Source organism: Carcharodon carcharias, chromosome 1 (genome assembly GCF_017639515.1).
Source record: "Carcharodon carcharias isolate sCarCar2 chromosome 1, sCarCar2.pri, whole genome shotgun sequence".
NCBI classification, from domain to species: domain Eukaryota; kingdom Metazoa; phylum Chordata; class Chondrichthyes; order Lamniformes; family Lamnidae; genus Carcharodon; species Carcharodon carcharias.
In genome coordinates this window covers 255,488,105-255,508,571 of record NC_054467.1, presented here as the reverse complement: position 1 = coordinate 255,508,571, position 20,467 = coordinate 255,488,105, and the positions used below count along the sequence as shown (strand labels likewise).

At 41.8% G+C, this 20,467-nt stretch overlaps 1 protein-coding gene across 4 annotated transcripts in view; it reads right to left on the bottom strand.

The window, feature by feature from the left end:
- LOC121277089 (exocyst complex component 6B) overlaps positions 1–20,467 on the bottom strand; it is a 632,802-nt gene that overhangs the window by 470,130 nt on the left and 142,205 nt on the right. For all 4 annotated transcript variants that reach the window (XM_041186104.1, XM_041186075.1, XM_041186085.1 and 1 more), the window contains exon 6: positions 12,597–12,801. In XM_041186104.1, the coding sequence (XP_041042038.1) occupies positions 12,597–12,801 (205 nt within the window). The remainder of the gene's footprint in view (positions 1–12,596; positions 12,802–20,467) is intronic.

Here is a 20,467-nt window from a genome sequence, read left to right as displayed (position 1 = left end):
AACAATGTGTGGGCATACCACAAATCAAAAACTTATTTATTCACTTTAGGACTTTGAAAATTGAAGACATACTTTTTTTTGACAAAATACCCTCCTTACATTCCGATTTCGTTCAACAAAATGTTTCAATTGAATTCTGCCTTTCAACAACGAGCCCCACCAGAAATTCTTGTAATGTATATCTGGTCAATCCAAAAACTGCTTTCGCGCATAAATCAATAAGACACACTGGTCTTGGTGTGTGGAATTCAACATCCTGAATATACAAACCTGCTCAACAAAACTTTTGTTCATGTCTAAAGTGAAAAAAATTCTCCTTCCCCTATTCTTGGTGACTTTATAGTACCAAATATCTGACCATTGGTCTCTCTACTCCAAGGTAATTTTAAGTACTTGTCTTAACACTTGTCCATCTTGCTCTCCTTTTAAATCAGTACGCTCCCATTGTAAGTATGTAAAATCATGTATCGTAATTAACTGTAATTATCTCAGTGTATAACATGAGGATTCAGCTTTCTGGCTTTCTTTCCTATTGATACATGATGATCACGTATCTCTGCCTTTCTCTCCCTCGAGGGGAATCAAGCTTCAAGTAAATGTTTACAACCTCCTCCCATAAAAACATATAACAACAATCCATACAAACTGAAGGATTGAATTTCAAATGTCATAAATGCTGTGATCATGATCATTTGTATTTAATGTGAAATGAATGAAAATAAATCAAAATAAAATAATAATGCTATAATTGGTAGCAACCTGTCATATGCACTACACACAAGGGACTGTGATCTGTTACTTCACGATCTGGATTTAATACAGAGTACTAGACAGACATTTTGATGTCTCCTAGTTCTTAAACTTGCATTAGAGGTAATGGATATGTAAAATATTGTATAATACCCTCCACATAGTGCAATGCTTATAAAAACCCAGCGTTTATTAGTAGTTTCCATGTAATTCAACGTGTCCTCTGACACCTGCAGGACAGATACAAATGTCTACACATTGGACTGACCCAGTCCAATCAATAACAGCAGAGGTTGGGTGACAGAAAATAGGGGGAAAAAAAGGTGTGTACTATGTCATGAGTGATATTGTACAATTCTGCACCCAAGCTTATAATCATCAGTACACTGGGTAGTCTGATTTTGACTTCAAACCAACCCAGTTCAAACTATTGGGAAGTGTGTACGTTGCAAGTCTCTTCTTTCACGTGACCCAGATCCTGGTGGATGGCCCACAACACAAATCCAACTTTAAATCAGAACTGAATAACACTAATTTTGCAACCTCATTCAAAGACCATCCAGATGGCTGACGTACGAGATGAAAAAATGCCATGCTGTAGCACTAAAGGTACTTTTCCGAGGCACATAGTTGAGGCATTGTTCAGAGAGCATTGCATTACATCTAATCTACAACTGTTAAATGCGGTGGAATAGAGGGAGCTTAAATGTATCTACCCCATGCTGAACCTTCCAAGGGAGTGTTTGATGGGACAATGTAGAGGTAGCTTTACTGTATAACTAATCCACGCTGTACGTGCCCTGGAATTGGTGACGGTAATACAAGGAGCTTAATGAGTGTGAATCGGGCTAACATTCACACAAAAATTCTCACAAAAATGTTTACAAAACTATTTTTAAAAAAAGAGAAAGGGTAGCATACAAAGTAAAGGGAGCAAATGAGCATTAAACTCAGAGACGGCACAGAGTTCTACCGTCTGTTTTTGTACAAATCCCCTCTGCACGATATCTGTTTTCACTCCTTTCCCATGGCTGTTGAGCAAAGAAATTAAGAGAAAAAAATTGGCTCCTCTTATTTTTTTTCAATGTGAAGCAAAAAAAAACTCCTTTACATGCCTGCTGGCAGATGTAGTTCTCAACTTTGCCAGTTCCCGAAACCCACCATCTTAATCAGCATCACATAAAACTTAACACATGCTTTGAAATTTGCACCAGACTTTGGAAAAAAAAAGACATAGCCTCAAGGGTGTACTGCAAAAACCCGCAACTTCAGCTCCTGCCGCAATTATCTTTCAACTCTGGCTGAACCGGCCACAGACCCTGGCTGCCAAACGGAGGAAAGGTCACCAGGTCACAGCAGCCAACTTGCAAGGTCCGACAGGCAAGCCTTCTATTTAAGATACATTCAGGATGAAGGGTATACCTTAACTTAGAGTGCTCAAGGTGTACGAGTGCAAATGTAAGTGCGCCAAGTACACTTATTATACTCCAAGGGGGCTGCTTGTCACAATGTTGTGAAACACACACAATTTTTTTTAAAAAATTCACTCACAGGCTGCACGCATCACTGGTAAGACCGATTTTTATTGCCCATTCACTGATTGCCCTTGAGAAGGTGGTGGTGAGCCATCATCTTGAATCGCTGCAGTCCATGTGGTGTAGGTACACCCACAGTGCTGTTAGGTGGCGGGAGTTTCAGGATTTTGACCCAGCGACGGTGAAGGAACATGTCATAAAGTGCAACATATCAGGCTTGCCAGCAAAGCTGAAGTCTATGGAATAAAAGGAAAAGTGCCAGCATGGATATGGAGTTGGCTAGGTGCCAAGAGACAGAGAGCAGTGGTGAACAGTTGTTCTTCAGACTGGAGGGAAGTATACAGTGGGGTTTCTCAGGACCACTTGATATATAACAATGACCTAGACTTGGGGTCTACTGGGCACAATTTCAAAATTTTCAGATCACACAAAACTTTGAAGTACTCAGAACAGAGCTTAGTGACTGTCTTCAAGGGGGCATAGATAGGCTGGCAGAAAGGCCATGGCAGATAAAATTTCATGTAGGGGAGGGTGAAGTGATTAATTTTGGTAGGAAAAATTAAGCGAGGCATAGGATTACAAAGGATATAGACATAGAAACATGTCATTCAGCCCACACAATCCATGCTGGTGTTTATGCTGCATTCGAGCCTCCTCCCATCTTTCCTCAACTAAATCTACCATGGTATACATCCATTCCCTTTTCCATCAAATGGTTGTCTAAGCTATAAAAAAGGATATAGTCCTAAAGTGGGTGTAGGAGCAGAGGGTATATGTGCACAAATTGCTGAAGATGGCAGACGGGTTGAGAAAGCAAACAAACTTGCACTTTTCATGACCTCAGGACTTCCCAAAGCCAATGAGCTATGTTTGAAATGTCATCACTGTTGTAGGTAGGAAACAATTTACATCCCACTAACAGTTTTAAGATAATTCACCTTTGTGTTGATCAAGGGATAAATGTTGCCCAGGGGACTAGGAGCTCCTATTCCCTGCTCTTATTCAAAAAAGCCACGGTGCTTTTTTACATCCATTTAAAAGGGCCTCAGGTACTCGTCTCAATAAAAGATAGCACCTCTGATGGTGCAGCACTCCGCAAGTACTGCAGTGGAGTATCAAGCTGAATTATGTGTTCAAATATTTGGGGAAGAATTGAACCCACAACCTTCTGACAGAGGCAAGAGTGTGCTACCTACTGAGCTACAGCTGACACCATCAAATCTTTCACACCAGCAAATAGGGACCTTAGAACAATAAGTTTCCCCCAAAGATCTTCTCTCCACCTATACCAGTCCCACATTTTCCACCATCATGTAACATGTAAATGTAATGGGCTGAATACTTTTCTCAGTAAAAGTATATCACAAAAGCTAGCATTCTGACCCTCCAGCCTACCACCATACACAGTTCCAGCCTAGAATCCAAGGCCAGCCACAGAGAAGTATCCAAATCAGTGACAACAGAGATGCTATTTTCACCTCAATGTTTCAGGAGGTCAGGAAAATGCCTTCCCATAAAAGATGATAGTATGTGGAAATATCTGCTGAAAAACGTTGGGAACCATAAATAAAGAATGATAGAATAGTGCAGAACAGAAAGAGGCCATTGGAATCATCTGCATCAAGATGTGCAAAGAACAATCCTGTTAGTCCCACTTCACCGCTCTTTCCTCATATCACTGCAATTTCTTCTACAGCAGATATATATCCAATTCCCTTCTGAAGGCTGTTATTGAATCTATATCCATCGAACTATCACAGAATCACAGAATTTTAACACACAGGAGGCTATTCGGCCCATCGTGTCTGCACCAGCTCTCCAAGTGAGCATTATGGCCTAGTGCCATTGCCCTGCCTTTCCTCATACACCTGCACATTGCTTCCGTTCAAATAATCATCCAATGCCCTCTTGGATGCTTCAATTGAACCTGCCTCCACCACACTTCCAGGCAGTGCATTCCAGACCCAAATCACTCGTTGTGTGAAAAAGTTTTTTTCTCACATCACATTTGCTTCTTTTGCAAATCACTTTAAATCTGTGCCCTCTCCTTCTTGATCCTTTTACAAGCAGGAGCAGCTTCTCCCTATCTACTCTGTCCAGCCCCCCTCATGATTTTGAACATCTCTACCAAATCTCCTCTTAGCCACTTTCTCTCCAAGGAAAACAGTCCCAACTTCTCCAATCTCTCCTCATAGCTAAAGTTTCTCATCCCTGGAACCATTCTTGTAAACCTCTTCTGCACTCTCTCCAATGTGTTCACATCCTTTCTATAATGTGGCGCTCAGAACTGTACACAATATTCCATCTGAGATCTAACAAGTGTCTCACATAAATTCAGCATAACCTCCCCACTCTTATACTCTATGCCTCTATTAATAAAGCCCAGGATACTATATACTTTAACTGCTCTCTCCACTTGTCCTCTTATCTTCAATGATCAATGTACATATAAACCCAAGTCTTTCTGCTCCTGCACCCCTTTCAAAATTTCACCCCTTATTTTTTATTGTCTCTCCATGTTCTTCTTACCAAAATGCATCACCTCACACTCCTCAGCATTGAACTTCATCTGCCACCTATCTGCCCACTCCACCAACTTGTCTATGTCCTCTTGAAGTTCCACACCATCATCCTCGAAGTTCACAACACTCCTAAGCTTTGTATCATCCGCAAACTTTGAAATTGTCCCCTGCACACCAAGATCTACACAGGCAATGTATTCCAAATCCTAACCCAGTGTTGCATAAAAAACGCTTTGCTTCATGGAGCCTTGCTTTTTTTGCCAATCATCTTAAATCTGTGCCCTCCAGTTATTGATCTTTCAACCACTAAAAACAGTTTATCTCTATTTACTCTATTTAAATCCTTTATGATTTTGAAAACCTCTATCAAATCTCTTCTGAGCCTTCACTATTCAAGAAAAGCAATCCCAGCTTCTCCAGTCTATCCATGTAGCTGTAATCCCTCATGCCTGGAACCAGTTTAGTAAATCTATTCTGTACCTTCTCCAAAACCTTCACGTCCTTCCTAGGTCATGGTGCCCAAAATTGAACACAATTCTCAGGCTGGGGATGAATTAGTATTTTATAACATCCTAGCTTTTAAAATTAATTTCTCTTAATTCATAAACGTGTGTTACTCAAAATAACAACAGGGCAATTTTTGGCACAATTTCAATTCAAGTGAATGGATATTAAATAAGGTAGCTATAGAGAGGGCAGCACAGAATTCTAATGGTAAGAGAATAAGATTTGCTTTTATATACTACCTTAGAATAGCTTCATGGCATGGAAAAAATCCTACAGTCAACAATGAATGGATTTTGAAGTGAAGAGAGCTGCACTGTCAGAGGTGCCATATCCCATATGAGACGTTAGACTCAGGCTCTTGCTGCCCCCTCAGGTGGACACAAAAAAAATCCCACTACATTACTTTGAAGAGTCATGCAGTTCTCGCTGGTGTCTTCGCTAATGTTTATCCCTCAAACAACATCACTAAAATCAATTATCCGGTCATTTATCTTATTGCTGTTTGAGGGATTTTACTGTGTGCAAATTGGTTGCCGTATTTCCTACTTTACAATAGTGACTATACTTCAGCTGCAAAGCTCATTGGGGACATCCTGAGGTCTTGAAAGGTGCTACATAAATGCACGTTGTTTCTTAAGATCTTTGGGGAGGAAGTTCCAGTGCACGTCAATTGGAATTACATCCACTGATTGTGCAGTAGGAAACAGGAAAAAACTCTGGCCGTCAGGTGAGTAAAGTGTGCATATATAGGGACATATGGGTGGAGGTTGGGTCAAGAAAAGCCCTGGAGGCAATTTAAAGGCACAATAATTATCTCTGTCAACTTGTCAAATCTGGAATTAAAAATCTCATGATGACCTTGAAACCATTGTTAATTGTTGTAAAAACCCACCTGGTTCCCGAATGTCCTTTAGGGGAGGAAATCTGCCATCCTTACCTCATCTGGCCTACATGTGACTCCAGACCCACAGCAATGTGGTTGACTCTTAACTGGCCTCTGAAATGGCCTAGCCAACCACTCAGTTCTCAAGGGCAATTAGGGATGGGCAACAAATGCTGGCCTAGCCAGCGACGCCCACATCCCAAGAACAAATTTTTGAAAATTATGCATGGCGAGTAGAGCTTGGGTTCAGTCTGGTTGGAATCAGTAATTCTCCCAGTTGATCTCCAGTTGTTTAAACAAAAAATTCTGTATTATAGTCGATCATTTTAAATGGGTCTCTGAGGTCATATTACCCTCCTTGAAAAGGAGTTCCAAGGGCCAGGCTCTCTCTTTAACTAAAAGCCATGCTTTTCTTTTCAAAAACAGTTAACTATTTTCCGGCAGTATAAACACTTCAGGCGTGTGTATGGTTTTGAAGCTAACTTGGGAATTTTTTTTGAGAGTTTGTCTATTTCTGGAATATTATCTTCCCACTGGTGGTTTCGGCAATCTGCCATCAGCAAACCACTTGAAAAGTGCAATGAGAAGGAAGATAATTGCAGCGTGTTTTCAAAGTTGAAAACAACTCTGTTTGCTCGCACTTCATCCAACCCATTCTTTTCTAAAACAAATGTTATTCTTAGATCACAGAAAAACTGGCAAGGGTGCATTAATTGTTCGTCCCTTGCTGCCATTTCAGAGGGTATTAAGAGTCAGCTGACTTATTGCTAGACTAGAGTCAATCATATGAGACAGAACAGATAATGGTGGCAGGTTACCTTCCCTGAAGAACATGAAGGAGAACTAGGGCTTCACGATCAAATAATTACCAGATTTATTCAGTTCAAATTCACAACTTGCCAAGATTGGATTTGAACTTATCATCTCTTGTTTGCTGGTCCAGTGTCATGACTATTACACCGTTGTAATATTTCTTGAGTTCTCCTATTAGTTGCTTTTAAATTTTGTATAAATTAATTCTCAATATCTCAATCTTAAATTCAAGACAAGACAGAGGCAGGTGGAGGGAAGGGAGCAAGCACACAGCTTCAGGCTCAGAAGATGAAAATTAAATAGCTTATATTTAGCTACTTTACATCGAAAGTAGCAAAGTCAGAGAATAGACTGCACTGTAGGGTAAAACAGAGTCAGAAAATTCAAGGAGGAACTGAACAGGTGTTCTGTGGAGCAAAAGAGTTGCAGGGCATGTATGTTGGTTGGGAAACGTTCTAAATGTTGTACTGGTCATCTGGACTCTGAATTCATAGCAATTTGCAACACAGAACCAGAGATTCTGGAGTGAGAAAAAAAACTATTTGCGCATGTATGATTCCTCTCCTCCACTCTTTTTCAGACCTAAAAGGACCTGTTCACTGTCTCATCTCCCATTAAACTTACAAACTCCCTTCTCAACATCCACATGTTGTATCCTGAATACATTAACAGCACATTGAAAGCCTTCTTGGAAAAGTATGTACAGCAAGTATCCTGTTTTCCTGAGGAGACACGAGAATTCTTTTCAATGAACCAAATAGTTACAATCTGGAATATACTGTCTGAAAAATTGTTGGAAGCGGATTCAGCAGTAACTTTGAAAAGGAAACTGGGTGAAGATTTGAAAAGGAAAAATTGTTGTGGGCGGTGGGGGGAGGATGGTGGGGGGGTTGATGTGAGAGAAGAGCAATGGAATGGACTAAGTGGATAGCTATTTTGAAGCGCTGGCATGAACGCGATTGGCGCAACAACTTCCTCTATGCTGTATGGTTCAACGAACGCACTGCAGTATCACTGCAGTTCAAGCGGTCATAGCATGATATTTCGCATACCCACCAGTAACTGAAATCTAAGTGATAAGATCAGCCCTGTAATGTGGCAAGAGTTATTCCACACATCTAGGAAGCCTTGCTTATAGCCACCAGCACCAGACTGTATAACTCCAAAACAGAGAGAGAGAGAGAACTGTATTTGCAAAAAGAAAAAGAAAAGGCAGCCAGCACAGTGTAGTTAGAGTTTTCTGAGTGCACAGGTTAGCTTCTAATATTCAGCAAACTGACATATGTAAAAGAAAATGTGTTCTTTGTCTGACCTCAAATTTCTAACATTTAAAACTGGATACCGAAGAGAGAACATGAAAGAAAACCATTTATCACTTTTCTTTTTAAAAAAAAATGGTGAACAGTATGCTCATAAATCAGTATGTCTTGTGTCAGATCTGTTGAATGGAAAATTTCAGCTACTCAGTGTCACCATCAAGCACCCTCAGGTGAGATACATGGGTCAGACCTAGCCTAACAGCTTCTTAACTCTACCACAAGGTGCCTCAGCTCTGACCTTAGAACAGTGCCCAGATTTTACCACGTGTGACTTGCTTCCATTTCATGAAATGCTACAGGACAGCTGATGTGGGAAATCTAAAACATTCCCAGGTCCAGCCCACTGGGAGGTAGATTAAAGCCACACCAAACTTATTTTATCTTTAAACCTGACAGCCAGCAGGTAGAGAAGGCTTTGATCTCCATCAGCCTGGGTTACATTCAAAAGCAAAGCTGAAAACAGTGTTTAACCCACTGTACCATATATCCCCCTAATTCTGAGAGGCAAAAAAAGGCAGGAGAGCACAAGAGGAAAAAAAAAGATTTGCATTTACATAGCTGCTACGCAACCTTACGACCACTCAAACTACTTTACAGTCAATGTAATACTGTACAGTCACTGTTCCAACAGAGGAAATTGTGCCTGTTTGCACACAGCATGCTCTCATGAAATGCGACAATGACCATGTTAATGACATTGGTTGAGGGATAAATATTGTGCAGGACAATGAGGAAAACTCTCCTGCTCTTCTTCAAAATAGAACTTCCTTTATGTCCATCTGCGGGGGAAGTACAGGGCCTCAGTTTAACCCTGGCCTGAAAAACATCACCTGACAGGGCAGCCATCTCTACTGCATTGTGCTATCAGCCTGGATTACGTGCGCTCATCTCTGGAGTGGGGCTTGAACCCCTGATCTTCCTACTCAGAGGTGAGGGTGCTACCCGTTGAGCTATGGTTGACACAATATTAAACTCAATCTTTCCCAGTGATTCTACTATAGAACTGTAAGCTGTACAAGCACCAAATTTGCTTATAACCATCAGGTGACTGTTGTCCAGTAAAACCCGTCATGTTACAGCAGGAGAGTGCACAGGACCACACTGGCTGCCAAGGAATTCAGTTATTAAATCAGTTCCTGTTTAAAAAAAAAACACAAGCTGCTTGAAGCCTGAGTAGCATGTGAAGGTCTCAGTTTACTAGAAAAACCATGGATTTGGGGATGGGGGCTTCTCTGTTCCCATCACAGTACAGTTGGCATCTCTCATTTGGAGCCTGCGTTTTATGGTAGGATTCACGATTCTTCTGAGGATTACAGGTGATTGGGGATGAGACTTCTCATCTCTCCGGAGGTTTACTCGTAGCAGCTTCTACTCTAATAAAGCTACAGTAAATGAGCACACGTACATATGAATGAGGAGAAGCAGGCCAATCGGCCCCTCAAACCTGCTCCGTCATTTGATAAGATCATGGCTGATTTGAATGTAGCCTCAACTCTACTTTCTTGTCTGCCTCCTGTAAAACTTCTCTCCATTGTCAACCAAGAACCTAACTCGGCCTTAAATATATTAAATGACCCTGCCACCATTGCTCTTTGAGGAAGCAAATAGGCAAATGACCCTCTAAGAGAAAAAAATTCTCAAGTCCATCCATCCCAAACGGGATTTATCTTATTTTTAAACTATGTCTGGCTCTGGTCTTGCCAATAAGTGGAAACATCCTCCCAGTATCCAGCCTGTCAAGTTCCCTTAGGATCTTATATGCTTCAAGAAATTCACCTCTCATTCTTCTAAACTCCAATTGATACAGGCCCAATCTTTTCTGCTAAGATTACCCCTGCCTGCACCACCTCATCCCAGGAATCAGTCAAGTGAACCTTCTCTGAACTGCTCCTAATGCAATTTTACCCCTTCTTAAGTAAGGAGGCCAAAGCTGTACACAGTACTCCAGATATGGTCTCACCAAGGCTATTAATAGTTGTAGCAACACTTCCCTACTTGTATATTTCATTCCCCTTGCAGTAAGTGACAACATTCCATTTGCCTTCCTAATCACTTGCTGTACCTCCATACTAACATTTTGTGATTCATGTACCAGGACACCCAGATTCCTCTGTACCGTAGGATTCTGCAGTCTCTCTCCACTTAAATAATATTCTGTGCTTTTCTCCCATCTGCCAAATTTTTGCCCAATCACTTAATCTATCTATATCCCTCTGTAGACTCTTTATCAATCCTCTATCTATACTAATAATTTCCCCCTACACAATGAACTCTTATTTTGTGACGTAACCTTTGATGTTGCACCTTATGGAACGCCTTTTGGAAATACGTGCACCACATCTACAGGTTCCCCTTTATAAGATTAGACAATGATCAAGGTCTGCATACCTGGTACATATGAACATATGAATTAGGAGGAGTAGGCCACTCAGCCCCTCAAGCCTCCTCCTCCATTCAATACAATTATGGCTGATCGAATTTGAACCTCAACTTCACATTCCTGCCTACTTCCAATAACCTTTCAAGAATCTATCTACCTCTGCCTTAAGGATATTCAAGGGCTCTGCCTCAACCAACTTTTGAGGAAGAGAATTGTAAAGCCTCATAACCCTCAGAAAAAAAAAATTCATCTCTGTCCTAAATGGGCAGCCTCTTATTTTGACACAGTGACCCCGAGTTCTAGATTCTTCCACAAGAGGAAACATCCTTTCCACATCCACACTGTCAAGTCCCCTCACGACCTTATATGTTTCAATCAAGTCACTTCTTACTCTGGTGAGATTAAGTGCTGCCCAAAATGTGCATCTGTGGAGCTTCCAATCACCTCTCCCACCCAACTCAAGCCCCCTGCTACAATTGGACTCTAACCCTGTCTGCACCGTTGATTAAATTTTACAGGGACAAACGAGAGATAATCTGTAATTATCTGTAAGGATTGTGAATTTCCTACATACCATGCACCGTGAGGTACAATGATATTTTTGCGAATTTTATTAACTTAAAACAGATAATATAGACGACAACATGAGGTCAATTCTCAAATGTGAGAGACAGCAACCCACTTAATTTCTACATTCAGACAATGGGTCTACTATTGTTCAGACTCCAGATCGCCATTCATTGCATTGCACCAATGATGGAATGTCCATGCATTCTGGAATTCTCTTCCCAAACATTTACTGCCATACCTCCAGCCCTTTTTTGCTTAGAGAAAGATCATACCCTCCTGAACGCCTGCTCAATATCCAATTCTCCTCTCCACCTCCATGTAAACTTCTTGGTTACATCTTGCTACATAAAACATGCTGTATCATTACGAAAACAGGAACAGAAAGAGGCCATTCAGCCTCTCAAGTCTGTTCCACCATTCAAGTAGATCATGGCCGCTCTCTATCTTAACTCCATCAACCAACCTTAGTTCTATAAACCATAAACTAAAAAATCTATCAATTTCAGTTCTGAAATTTTCAACTGACTCTCAGCCTGAACAGGTGTTTTGGATGGAGAGAATTCCAAATTTCCACTACTCTTGGTCCAGTGGAAATAGATGTTGGGTTAATCAAATAAGTCCCACATTTGTCTGCTTCATCCTTAGTGGGCCCAATTCTGATAATATAACAAGCTTGCAGATTAAATGACCAAAAAAGAACAAAAGAATCCTGGCTCCATACGAGATGAAACTTGTCCCAATGGTTTCAGTGTTAAGCATGGGAACAAGGATGCCATTCAGTTCCTTTGAGACTGTTCTACCATTCAGTTAAATCATGGCTGATCTGTGCCTCAACTTTATTTGGCCACCTTCGATCCATAGTTCTTAATACCCTTAACTACACAAAAGTCTATTGATCCCAGCCTTAAAAGCTCCAACTGTCCTCCGGCATCCTCTGCAGTCTTTGAGGAGAGGATTCTAAAATTCCACTACCCTTTACTGAAAAAGTGATTCTTGATTTCACTTTTTAATGGCCTAGTTCTAAATGTGAAATAATACCCCTTTGTTGTGGATTTCCCTAACGGAGGAATTAGATTTACCGTATATTCTCTAACTAACCCCTTTATCATTTTAAACACCTCAATTAGATCGCCTTTCAAAAAGCTAAACTCAAGTGAATACAAGCCAAGTCTATGCAACCTGTCTTCATAACATAACCCTTTTAGATCCTGGTGTTAGTCTGCAGGACGTGCACTGGACCCTTTTCAATGACTAATCGCATCCTTTTAACTCCTGTCGTGAATGCACAGTGGTGTCTGTGTGATGTGGCAAACTCACCTGTTTCATGGCGGTCTCTCCGATTTTGTCGGAATGCTTTCGGATGCTCTCCAGGAAGTCCTTCAAATCAGACATGGAAACTTCCTTTATCTCCTCTCGTAATCTGGGGATATCTTCCACCATTATTGTGCAGAAGCGATAGGGATTCACCCGAGGCAAGAATGTGTGTTCCATGTGCTCCATAGTCTTCAATGCAGGATAATGCCTAGTGGGAAGAAGTGGGGGGGGGGGGGGAGGGGGGGGGTTGGTGGAAGTGTGATAGAAAGAGTACAAGAGAGAATGAGAGAGAGTGGGGTGGGGAGGAGAAAAAGGGAATTGGAAATCAAACAAAGAGAAACATTGGTCAGTTAGGTTTTTTTTAATTTCACCGTGTCAATTTTGTCACCTAAATCCCAAAGGACTTTGACTCCTCTTCAGTTTCACAGACTTTTATTGCCCAGCCGAGTTCCCTCGAAAAGGAGGTAGTGGACCTGCTTCTGCCTTTGATAGAAGACAGTGGCTTGCGAGGCAACCACAGAGGGCAGTTAAGAGTCAACCACTGTGGTATGGGACAGAAGACACACAGAAAGGGCCAGACCAAGTAAAGGCCACAGGTTTCCTTCCTCAAAGGTCATTTGTGAACCAGTTGGGTTTTTAACAAAATTCAACAGCTTTGTGGTCACTTTGACTGACACAATTTTTTTTTTTACGTCCAGAAATGCTGGTATCTGGGATACCAGAACTAGTATCTGGGAAAAGCAACAGCCAAACGTGCACGAGAGGGTCAAAGAGCCATGGGATGAACGATCCACGAATTTGCTGTTGATGCTATTGGCCAAAGGAGGATGTTGACCAGGAGATGCCTCTGCTTTACTTCAAATGGTGCCATGGGGCCAGACACCACTTGAGAAAAGAACTTGGTTGCAGGGAAACAAATCAAGAGTGCATCCAAAAATTACTCGTCTGTTGAAAAGAATGCATCGGTAATAGAAAATATCCACATTTATCAAAGAAATAAAGCAAATACTTAGACTGCATTGTGCCAGACAATAAAGTTGAAACAAAGCATTCAAAATAGTGAATCACTTTCAATAACCATAACTCTTCAAGTACCATAACTCTTACAAGTACGTTCACCTGTTACATTGCTCTCTGACCAAGGTTCAATGGCTCAATTTTAAAATTCTTAGCCTCGCTTTTCAAATCCCTCCATGACCTCCCACTCCCGATCTCTATAACCTTCACCTCTGCATTCACAAGAACACAAGAAACAACAGGAGTAGACCATATGGCCCGTCAAGCCTGCTCCGCCATTCAATAGGATCATGGCTGATCTCAGGCTTTAAATCCACTTTCCCATCCGCTCCCCATATCCCTTAATTCCTTGCGCAATTAAAAATCTTTCTATCCCAGCTTTAAATGCATTCAATGACGGAGCATCCACAAACCTCTGGGGTACAGAATTCCATAAACCTTTAAATGAAGTAATTTCGCCTTATCTCAGTCCTAACTGATCAGCCCCTTATCCTGGGAGTGTGTCACCACGTTTAGGTTCCTCAGCCAATACAAACAGTCTCTCAGCATCTAGCCAATCAAGCCCCTTCGGAATTTTGTATGATTCGCTGAGGTCGCCTTTCATTCTTCTAAACTCCAAAGCACATAGACATAATTTACTCAGCTTCTCATCATAGAACAACCCTCTCATCCCAGGAATTAATCTCGTGAACCTTCACTGTTCCACCTCCAAGGCCAGCATATTCTTCCTCCAATTCTGGCCTCTAGCACTTCTCAATTTTTATTGTGCCACTAATGATGGCCCATGACTTCAGCTGCCTAGGTCTTTAGGCTCTGGAATTCTCTCCCTAAACCTCAACCGCTCTCTCCTCTCTTTTAAGATGCTCTTTAAAACCTACATCCTGCCCTATATCCCCTTATGTGACTTGGTGTCAAATTCTGTTTGCCAGCGCTTGCGATGCCATGGCATATAAGGCCTTGGCCTAGTTCTGGAAAATGGGATTAGAATAGTTAGGTACTTGTTTAATCGGCGCAGACTCGATGGGCCAAAGGGCCTTTTTCTGTGGTGTAGACCTCTATGACTCTAACGTTCCTGTGAAGTGACTTGGAATGTTTCAGCACGTTACAGGCGCTACATTGTTGTTGTTGGACGAAATTGTCATTCTACATCAGCAACATCCCCAAAACAGCAATGAGATTAAGTCATTAGTTAATCTATTTTTGATGGTGTGAGCTGAGGGAGGAATGTTGACCAAGAGAGTGAGAGAACAGCCCAGTTATTTTTTTCAAATCGTGGTTAAGAGGTTTGCGTTTGCCTATGAGAAAGGTCCCTCTGTTCAATCCCTCATCCGTAGACTGCAGCTCGAACTGTGCAGCGCTCCCTCAATACTAGATTTGTAACCCACATGCCGATGCAGAGTTCAAAATCACAGCCTTCCAGCCTTCTCTTCTTCACGCACCCCCACCACCACTGCCACACCAACCACGCCCCCCCCACCCCCACCCCCCCCCCACCCCCACCCCCCCCCCCCACCCACCCCGCACCCCCCGCCCCCCCCACCCCCAGCTTATTCTCCTGGTCTAGTTTCTGTTTCTATATTCCAGTTCAGAGACAGTAAAAAAAAAGCTTTCAGAAGTGAAGGGGTTTTTTTTTAAGTGATTGCCTTTTATTTTGTGAGGTGGGCAGATAATGGGGAAAGACCATGGAATAATTTGTTCACAATCTAAACTAAACTGGAGCCTTGCTTCTAATCTTCCCCAACTGAAACTTATTTCCCTGCAAAAAAAAACAAATTTAGAACTTAATCAGTCACAGAAACTTAGTCTTTAAGCCAAAGTGAAATTTTAAAAAAAAAACAAATATTTTCTTTGCATAACAGCATTACATATCCAAATGGAGATTAGGGGAAAAAACAAAAACAAATGTTCACATCAAATTATATTCCACGGCTGGTAAATCGCTTGGAGATACTTAAAAGCATGTCAGCCTTCATGATATGATGAGTTTAAGCATCAATCCGAAGGATTATGCTCATTACTGCTAATCCAAGTTTCTGCAAAGCCCCCTCCTCTCCACACGTCCACAATCAGCTCCAACAAAGCCTGGGCTTTAATATCATTACAGTCTGTTTCCTCTTTCATTTGAAGACGTCAGCAATTACTGCCATGAAACATTATTATCCCTCCATCTGTTAACACAGCAGAAACCCGCCACCCCCCCCCCCCCCACCCCCACCACCTTTTTATCCAAAGCTCCTTATCTCAAATTATATCTATCAAGTAACGAAAGCCTTTCAGCACATTTACAAGGTCCTGACTGTTGGTCCTTTAGGTCAATATTGGAAATTAATCTGAGTTAAATCCTCTCTTGCAGCATCCCCCCACCCCACCCCACAATCTCCAGTGTTAAGTACTTTATTGATTAAGGCTCTTATTAACATCGGGGCATTGACCTCCGAGCTCGCACAAACAGCAACAGATTTAGAGGGGGGGGTAAATACTGGGCAACAGATGCTCTCCGAAATGGCATGCTCCTAAGGAGATGGCTGTGTCCTGTCTCATTTTGAGTTTCCTACTATAAAATTTCCTGTTCCACTGAGTTTCCATCTGACTTGACAAATATCTGTCTTGTGAGCCAAACCAGTGAGCACTCAAGGAACGCACAACACAAATGCAGGTCACATTGAGTAGACATATATCACAGCACTAGGCCATTCAGCCCAACTTGTTCTTGCCAGTGTTTGTGCTCCAGACAAGCCTTCTCTCAGATCACCCTACCAGCATAAACGTCTAGCCTGTTCTCCCTCAAGTGTTATCTAGCTTCCCCTTAAATGCATCTATGCTATTCACTTCGTTCACTCCATGTGATAGCAAGTTCTACATTCTACCCACCCTCTGGGTAAAGAAGATTCTGCTGAGAGAAGGCAGCAAGTTCTGGAAATACATGACGGATTGCCATCAATTTTAAGGGAAATTCCCTAAGCAAGTTCCAGTAGTGCTTCAGCAACAGGCTGTGACCGATGGGGCACAGTAGCAGTGGCGCAATCCGTACCACTATAATGCCTGCTGCATTGTGAGTAACACCACTGGAAAACTGAAATAAAAACAGCAAATGTTGGAAATACTCAGCAGGTCAGGCAGCATCTGTGAAGGGAGAATTACAAGTTAACATTTAAGGTTGATGCCCTGACCTACTGAGTATTTCCGCATTTTCTGTCTTTATTTCAGCCACTGACAGTACTTTGCTTTAGTGCCAGCAGAAATCTAATTACGAACTGAAAACAGAATATGCTGAAAAATATAAAGCAGGTAATTGTCTCAAAGAGAAGCGACATAAGAACATAAGAAACAGCAGGAGTATATCATGCAGCTCCACCATTCAATACGATCAAGCTGATCTTCGGCTTCAACTCAATTTTCAAGCCCACTTCTCATATCCCTTGATTCCCTGAGACCAAAAATCTGTCTAACCCAATCTTGAATAAACTCAACGATGGAGCATTCACAACAGTCATGGATAGAGAATTCCAAAGATCCACAATCCCGAGTGAAGAAATTTTTCATCTCAGTCCTAAATGATCGTCCAATTATCCTGAGGCTGTGCTAGATTCTCCAGGCAGGGGGAGCAACCTCTCAGTGTCTACCCTACACTTCAGCATCTTATATGTTTCAATAGGATCATCTCTCATGCTTCTGAATGCCTGAGAATATAGACCCAAATTACTCAGTCTTTCATCACAAGACAACTCTCTCATCAAGTGACTCTGTAGCACATTGGGCTGATGTGGTCAATAGGAAAGCAGGGTGTCTTCCCTCATCAACCAATTGCCTCACCCTTTCAGGTGGGATTAAAGAGGTGGGACAGTCTGTCAGAAAGGGACCACCCACCTACAACCTCCTAATATTTGACTGTCACGGATCAGCTCATAATGTATAAGGTGGCATAGAACTGGGAAGTATTTTAAATTGATCCTCTCTTATTCTGCTCCAGTTATGGTCTCTAGCTTTGAAATGTTTATGAACATAAAGAGCATTAGTGCATTTTGGTCAATTCACCGTTGAGATGTGGGTGTTGTAAATAAGACTAGAATTTATTGCCCATTCCTCATGGGCCTGAACTGAGTGTGTGCCCGATCACTTCAGAGGGCAGTTAACAGTCAACAGTTTTGGTCTGGGTCTGGAGTAACATAGAAGACACACCAGATAAGGCCGGCAGCTTTCCATCCCTGAAGTATGAGTGAACTAGTTGAGATTTTATGGCAATCAGACAGCTTCATGGACACTCCTCCTGATAACGGATTTTTCTAAGCTGAATTCATGTTCCCTGGATTATTAGTACAGGCTTCAGTATTACTATTCTGGCCATATAACCACTACTCTATCACATCCTCCAAGGGGAAGGCTTCCCAGACTTGTTTTGAGCGTCCTCCGTTTGTGATACATGAGAGTTACAACATGGAAACAATCCATTCTGCCCAGCCAGCTTGTGTCACCGTTTACACTGGGAGCAAGCAAAGTAACACCAACCAGCCAGTTCCCGTACCCCTTCGACTCATTTCCCTTCGCTTTGCCGAGCTGGCATCTGAAACCCAGCTAACTTGTGAAAAAATGCAAAAGGTGAAGAAGATGGCTACAAATCACAAATCAAAACGAGCAGGGCAGGGCAGGCCTGCAAAATTCTAAAAAGTTTACCGATTAGTTTGCATGGGTCCGAGGCATTCACCAAAGAAATACCTGCGTAGTCCAGCGTAACTTCAGTATGAGTCCGCAGTAGCCCCATAGCTCCAGGCAGGATAAATAAATACAGAAAAACAGATGCCACAATTAAAGACTTAACTGCTCCATTGTACTGTGTTTATTTGGTTGATCTAATAGGCAGATACCGTCCTCAACCTATTTAACCATACACACCAGAAGGTCCAAGATTTGACTGCTATGAAAGCCCGGCATTTGTATTTCATGATCTCAGAACATTCCAAAGCGTTACAGCCAATTAAGTACTTCCGAACTGTAGTCAACTGTTGCAATGTCTGAAACATAGCAGCTAATTTGCACACAGCAAGCTCCAACAAACAGTAATGATGCAACAACCAGACACCAGACAATCAATTTCAGTAATGTTGATTAAAAGCTAAGTATTGGCCAGGACACAGTAGTTACTCCCCTGCTTCTTATTCAAATGGTGCAATGATAGCTGTTGAATCCAATAGGGATGTAAGGATAGGCGGGGCCCCGATTTAACTAAAAGGCGGCATGTCCAAAAGTGTATCACTCCATCAGTGGTGCATTGTGAGCATCAGCCTAGATTCAGCGACTGAAAATAGCTCTGAATAAGAAAACCGATACTTTAAAACTCCAGGTTTGCGGAACACAACTGTGGTCGACCTGACTGTGACCCAGAACTTACATGAACTGGTCTATTGCATATACTCCATCTCAATACAGTGAAAACCATTATTGAGACTGCAGAAATATAGAAATGCTTCTAGTTAGTATTTCTGAACAGCAAGACCCACTTATTTTTCCAGGAGCTGTATAAATCATTGTTCTTTTCCTCTTCAAATAAAAACATAGGTTACTGTGGTACTGTAACAATTTAGGATTGGACAGTCAAAGCTGCCTGGAAACTAAACTCATAACTGTGGCCTTGGCAATATTTCAATTTCTTTATCAGTAACTTATGTAACTATTTTCTTTTGAGGAAAAATGTTTCAGTGATTTTCATAACAGTGTTCCTAAAACAGTGCAATTCAGAAGAACCCGTTGTGGCATTTTAATAGTTTGTCCGTGTACTTGTAATTGCTCAAGTTAGTCTACTCAGGGAATAATTCAATGTCTTGAGGGCAGGGGAGGACAACTCAATGCATAGAGTAACGTCGAGCCTCAGAAACCTCATCAAGACTCAGGAGTTTCAAAGCACTTCATACATGAGTTACCTGGAACTTGAGGACTGTTGTGGTGGCAAGCACAGCAGCAATTGCATGTGCAGCAAGACACTACTTACAGTAATAAGAGCTGAACATCCAATTAATCTATGGTGCTGGATGAGGGAGGAATGTTGATCAGGGCACCAACAGAATGTTCAGCTCTTCTTTGAAATGATCTTCAACATTAACTGAACAGGCAGGTGAGGTCTCAGTTATACATCTCATCTGAAGGATAGTACCTGCAACGATGCAGCGCTCCCTTCAAATTACAGTTAGGCGGCAATGGAAACTGAGAATTCACAACAAGGTGCAAAGAGATGTAGATATGTTAAGCGATTGGGCAACAAGGTGGCAGTTATAAGAGTATAGTTTGGGGAAGTATGAGGTTTTTCACACTGGTAGTAAGAATGGGCAAACAATTTCTTTTTTAAAGTGCAAAACTTTTAAATTGTTGATGTTCACACTTGGGTGTATGTGTACAAGGAACATTAAAGGTCAGCAAGCTGGTACACCAAGAAACTCAGAAGGTAAATCATTAGAAAGTCTTGTTACAATTGTATAGGGCTTTGGCGAGATCACTGTGGGGTACTATGTGCAGTTTTAGTCTAAGGAAGGATATGCTCGCCTTGGAGGCAGCAAGGGAAGGTTCACTACATTGGTTCCTAGGACGAGAGCTGTCCAATGATGAGAAGCTGAGTAAACTGGGTGAATACTGTCTGGAGTTTAGAAGAATGAGAATTGGTCCTGTCGAAACAAACAAGAATCTGAAAGGTATTGAAAGCGTAGACAGAGAGGTTGTTTCCCCGGCAGGAAGTCAAGAAACGGGGGTACAGCCTCAGGATAAGGGTGGCAGATCATTTAGGGCTGAGATGAAGCTATTGCTAAAGATGTTATAGGGCACTTGGAAAAATTCAGGGTAGTCAGGCAGAGTCAACATGGTTCTGTGGAAAG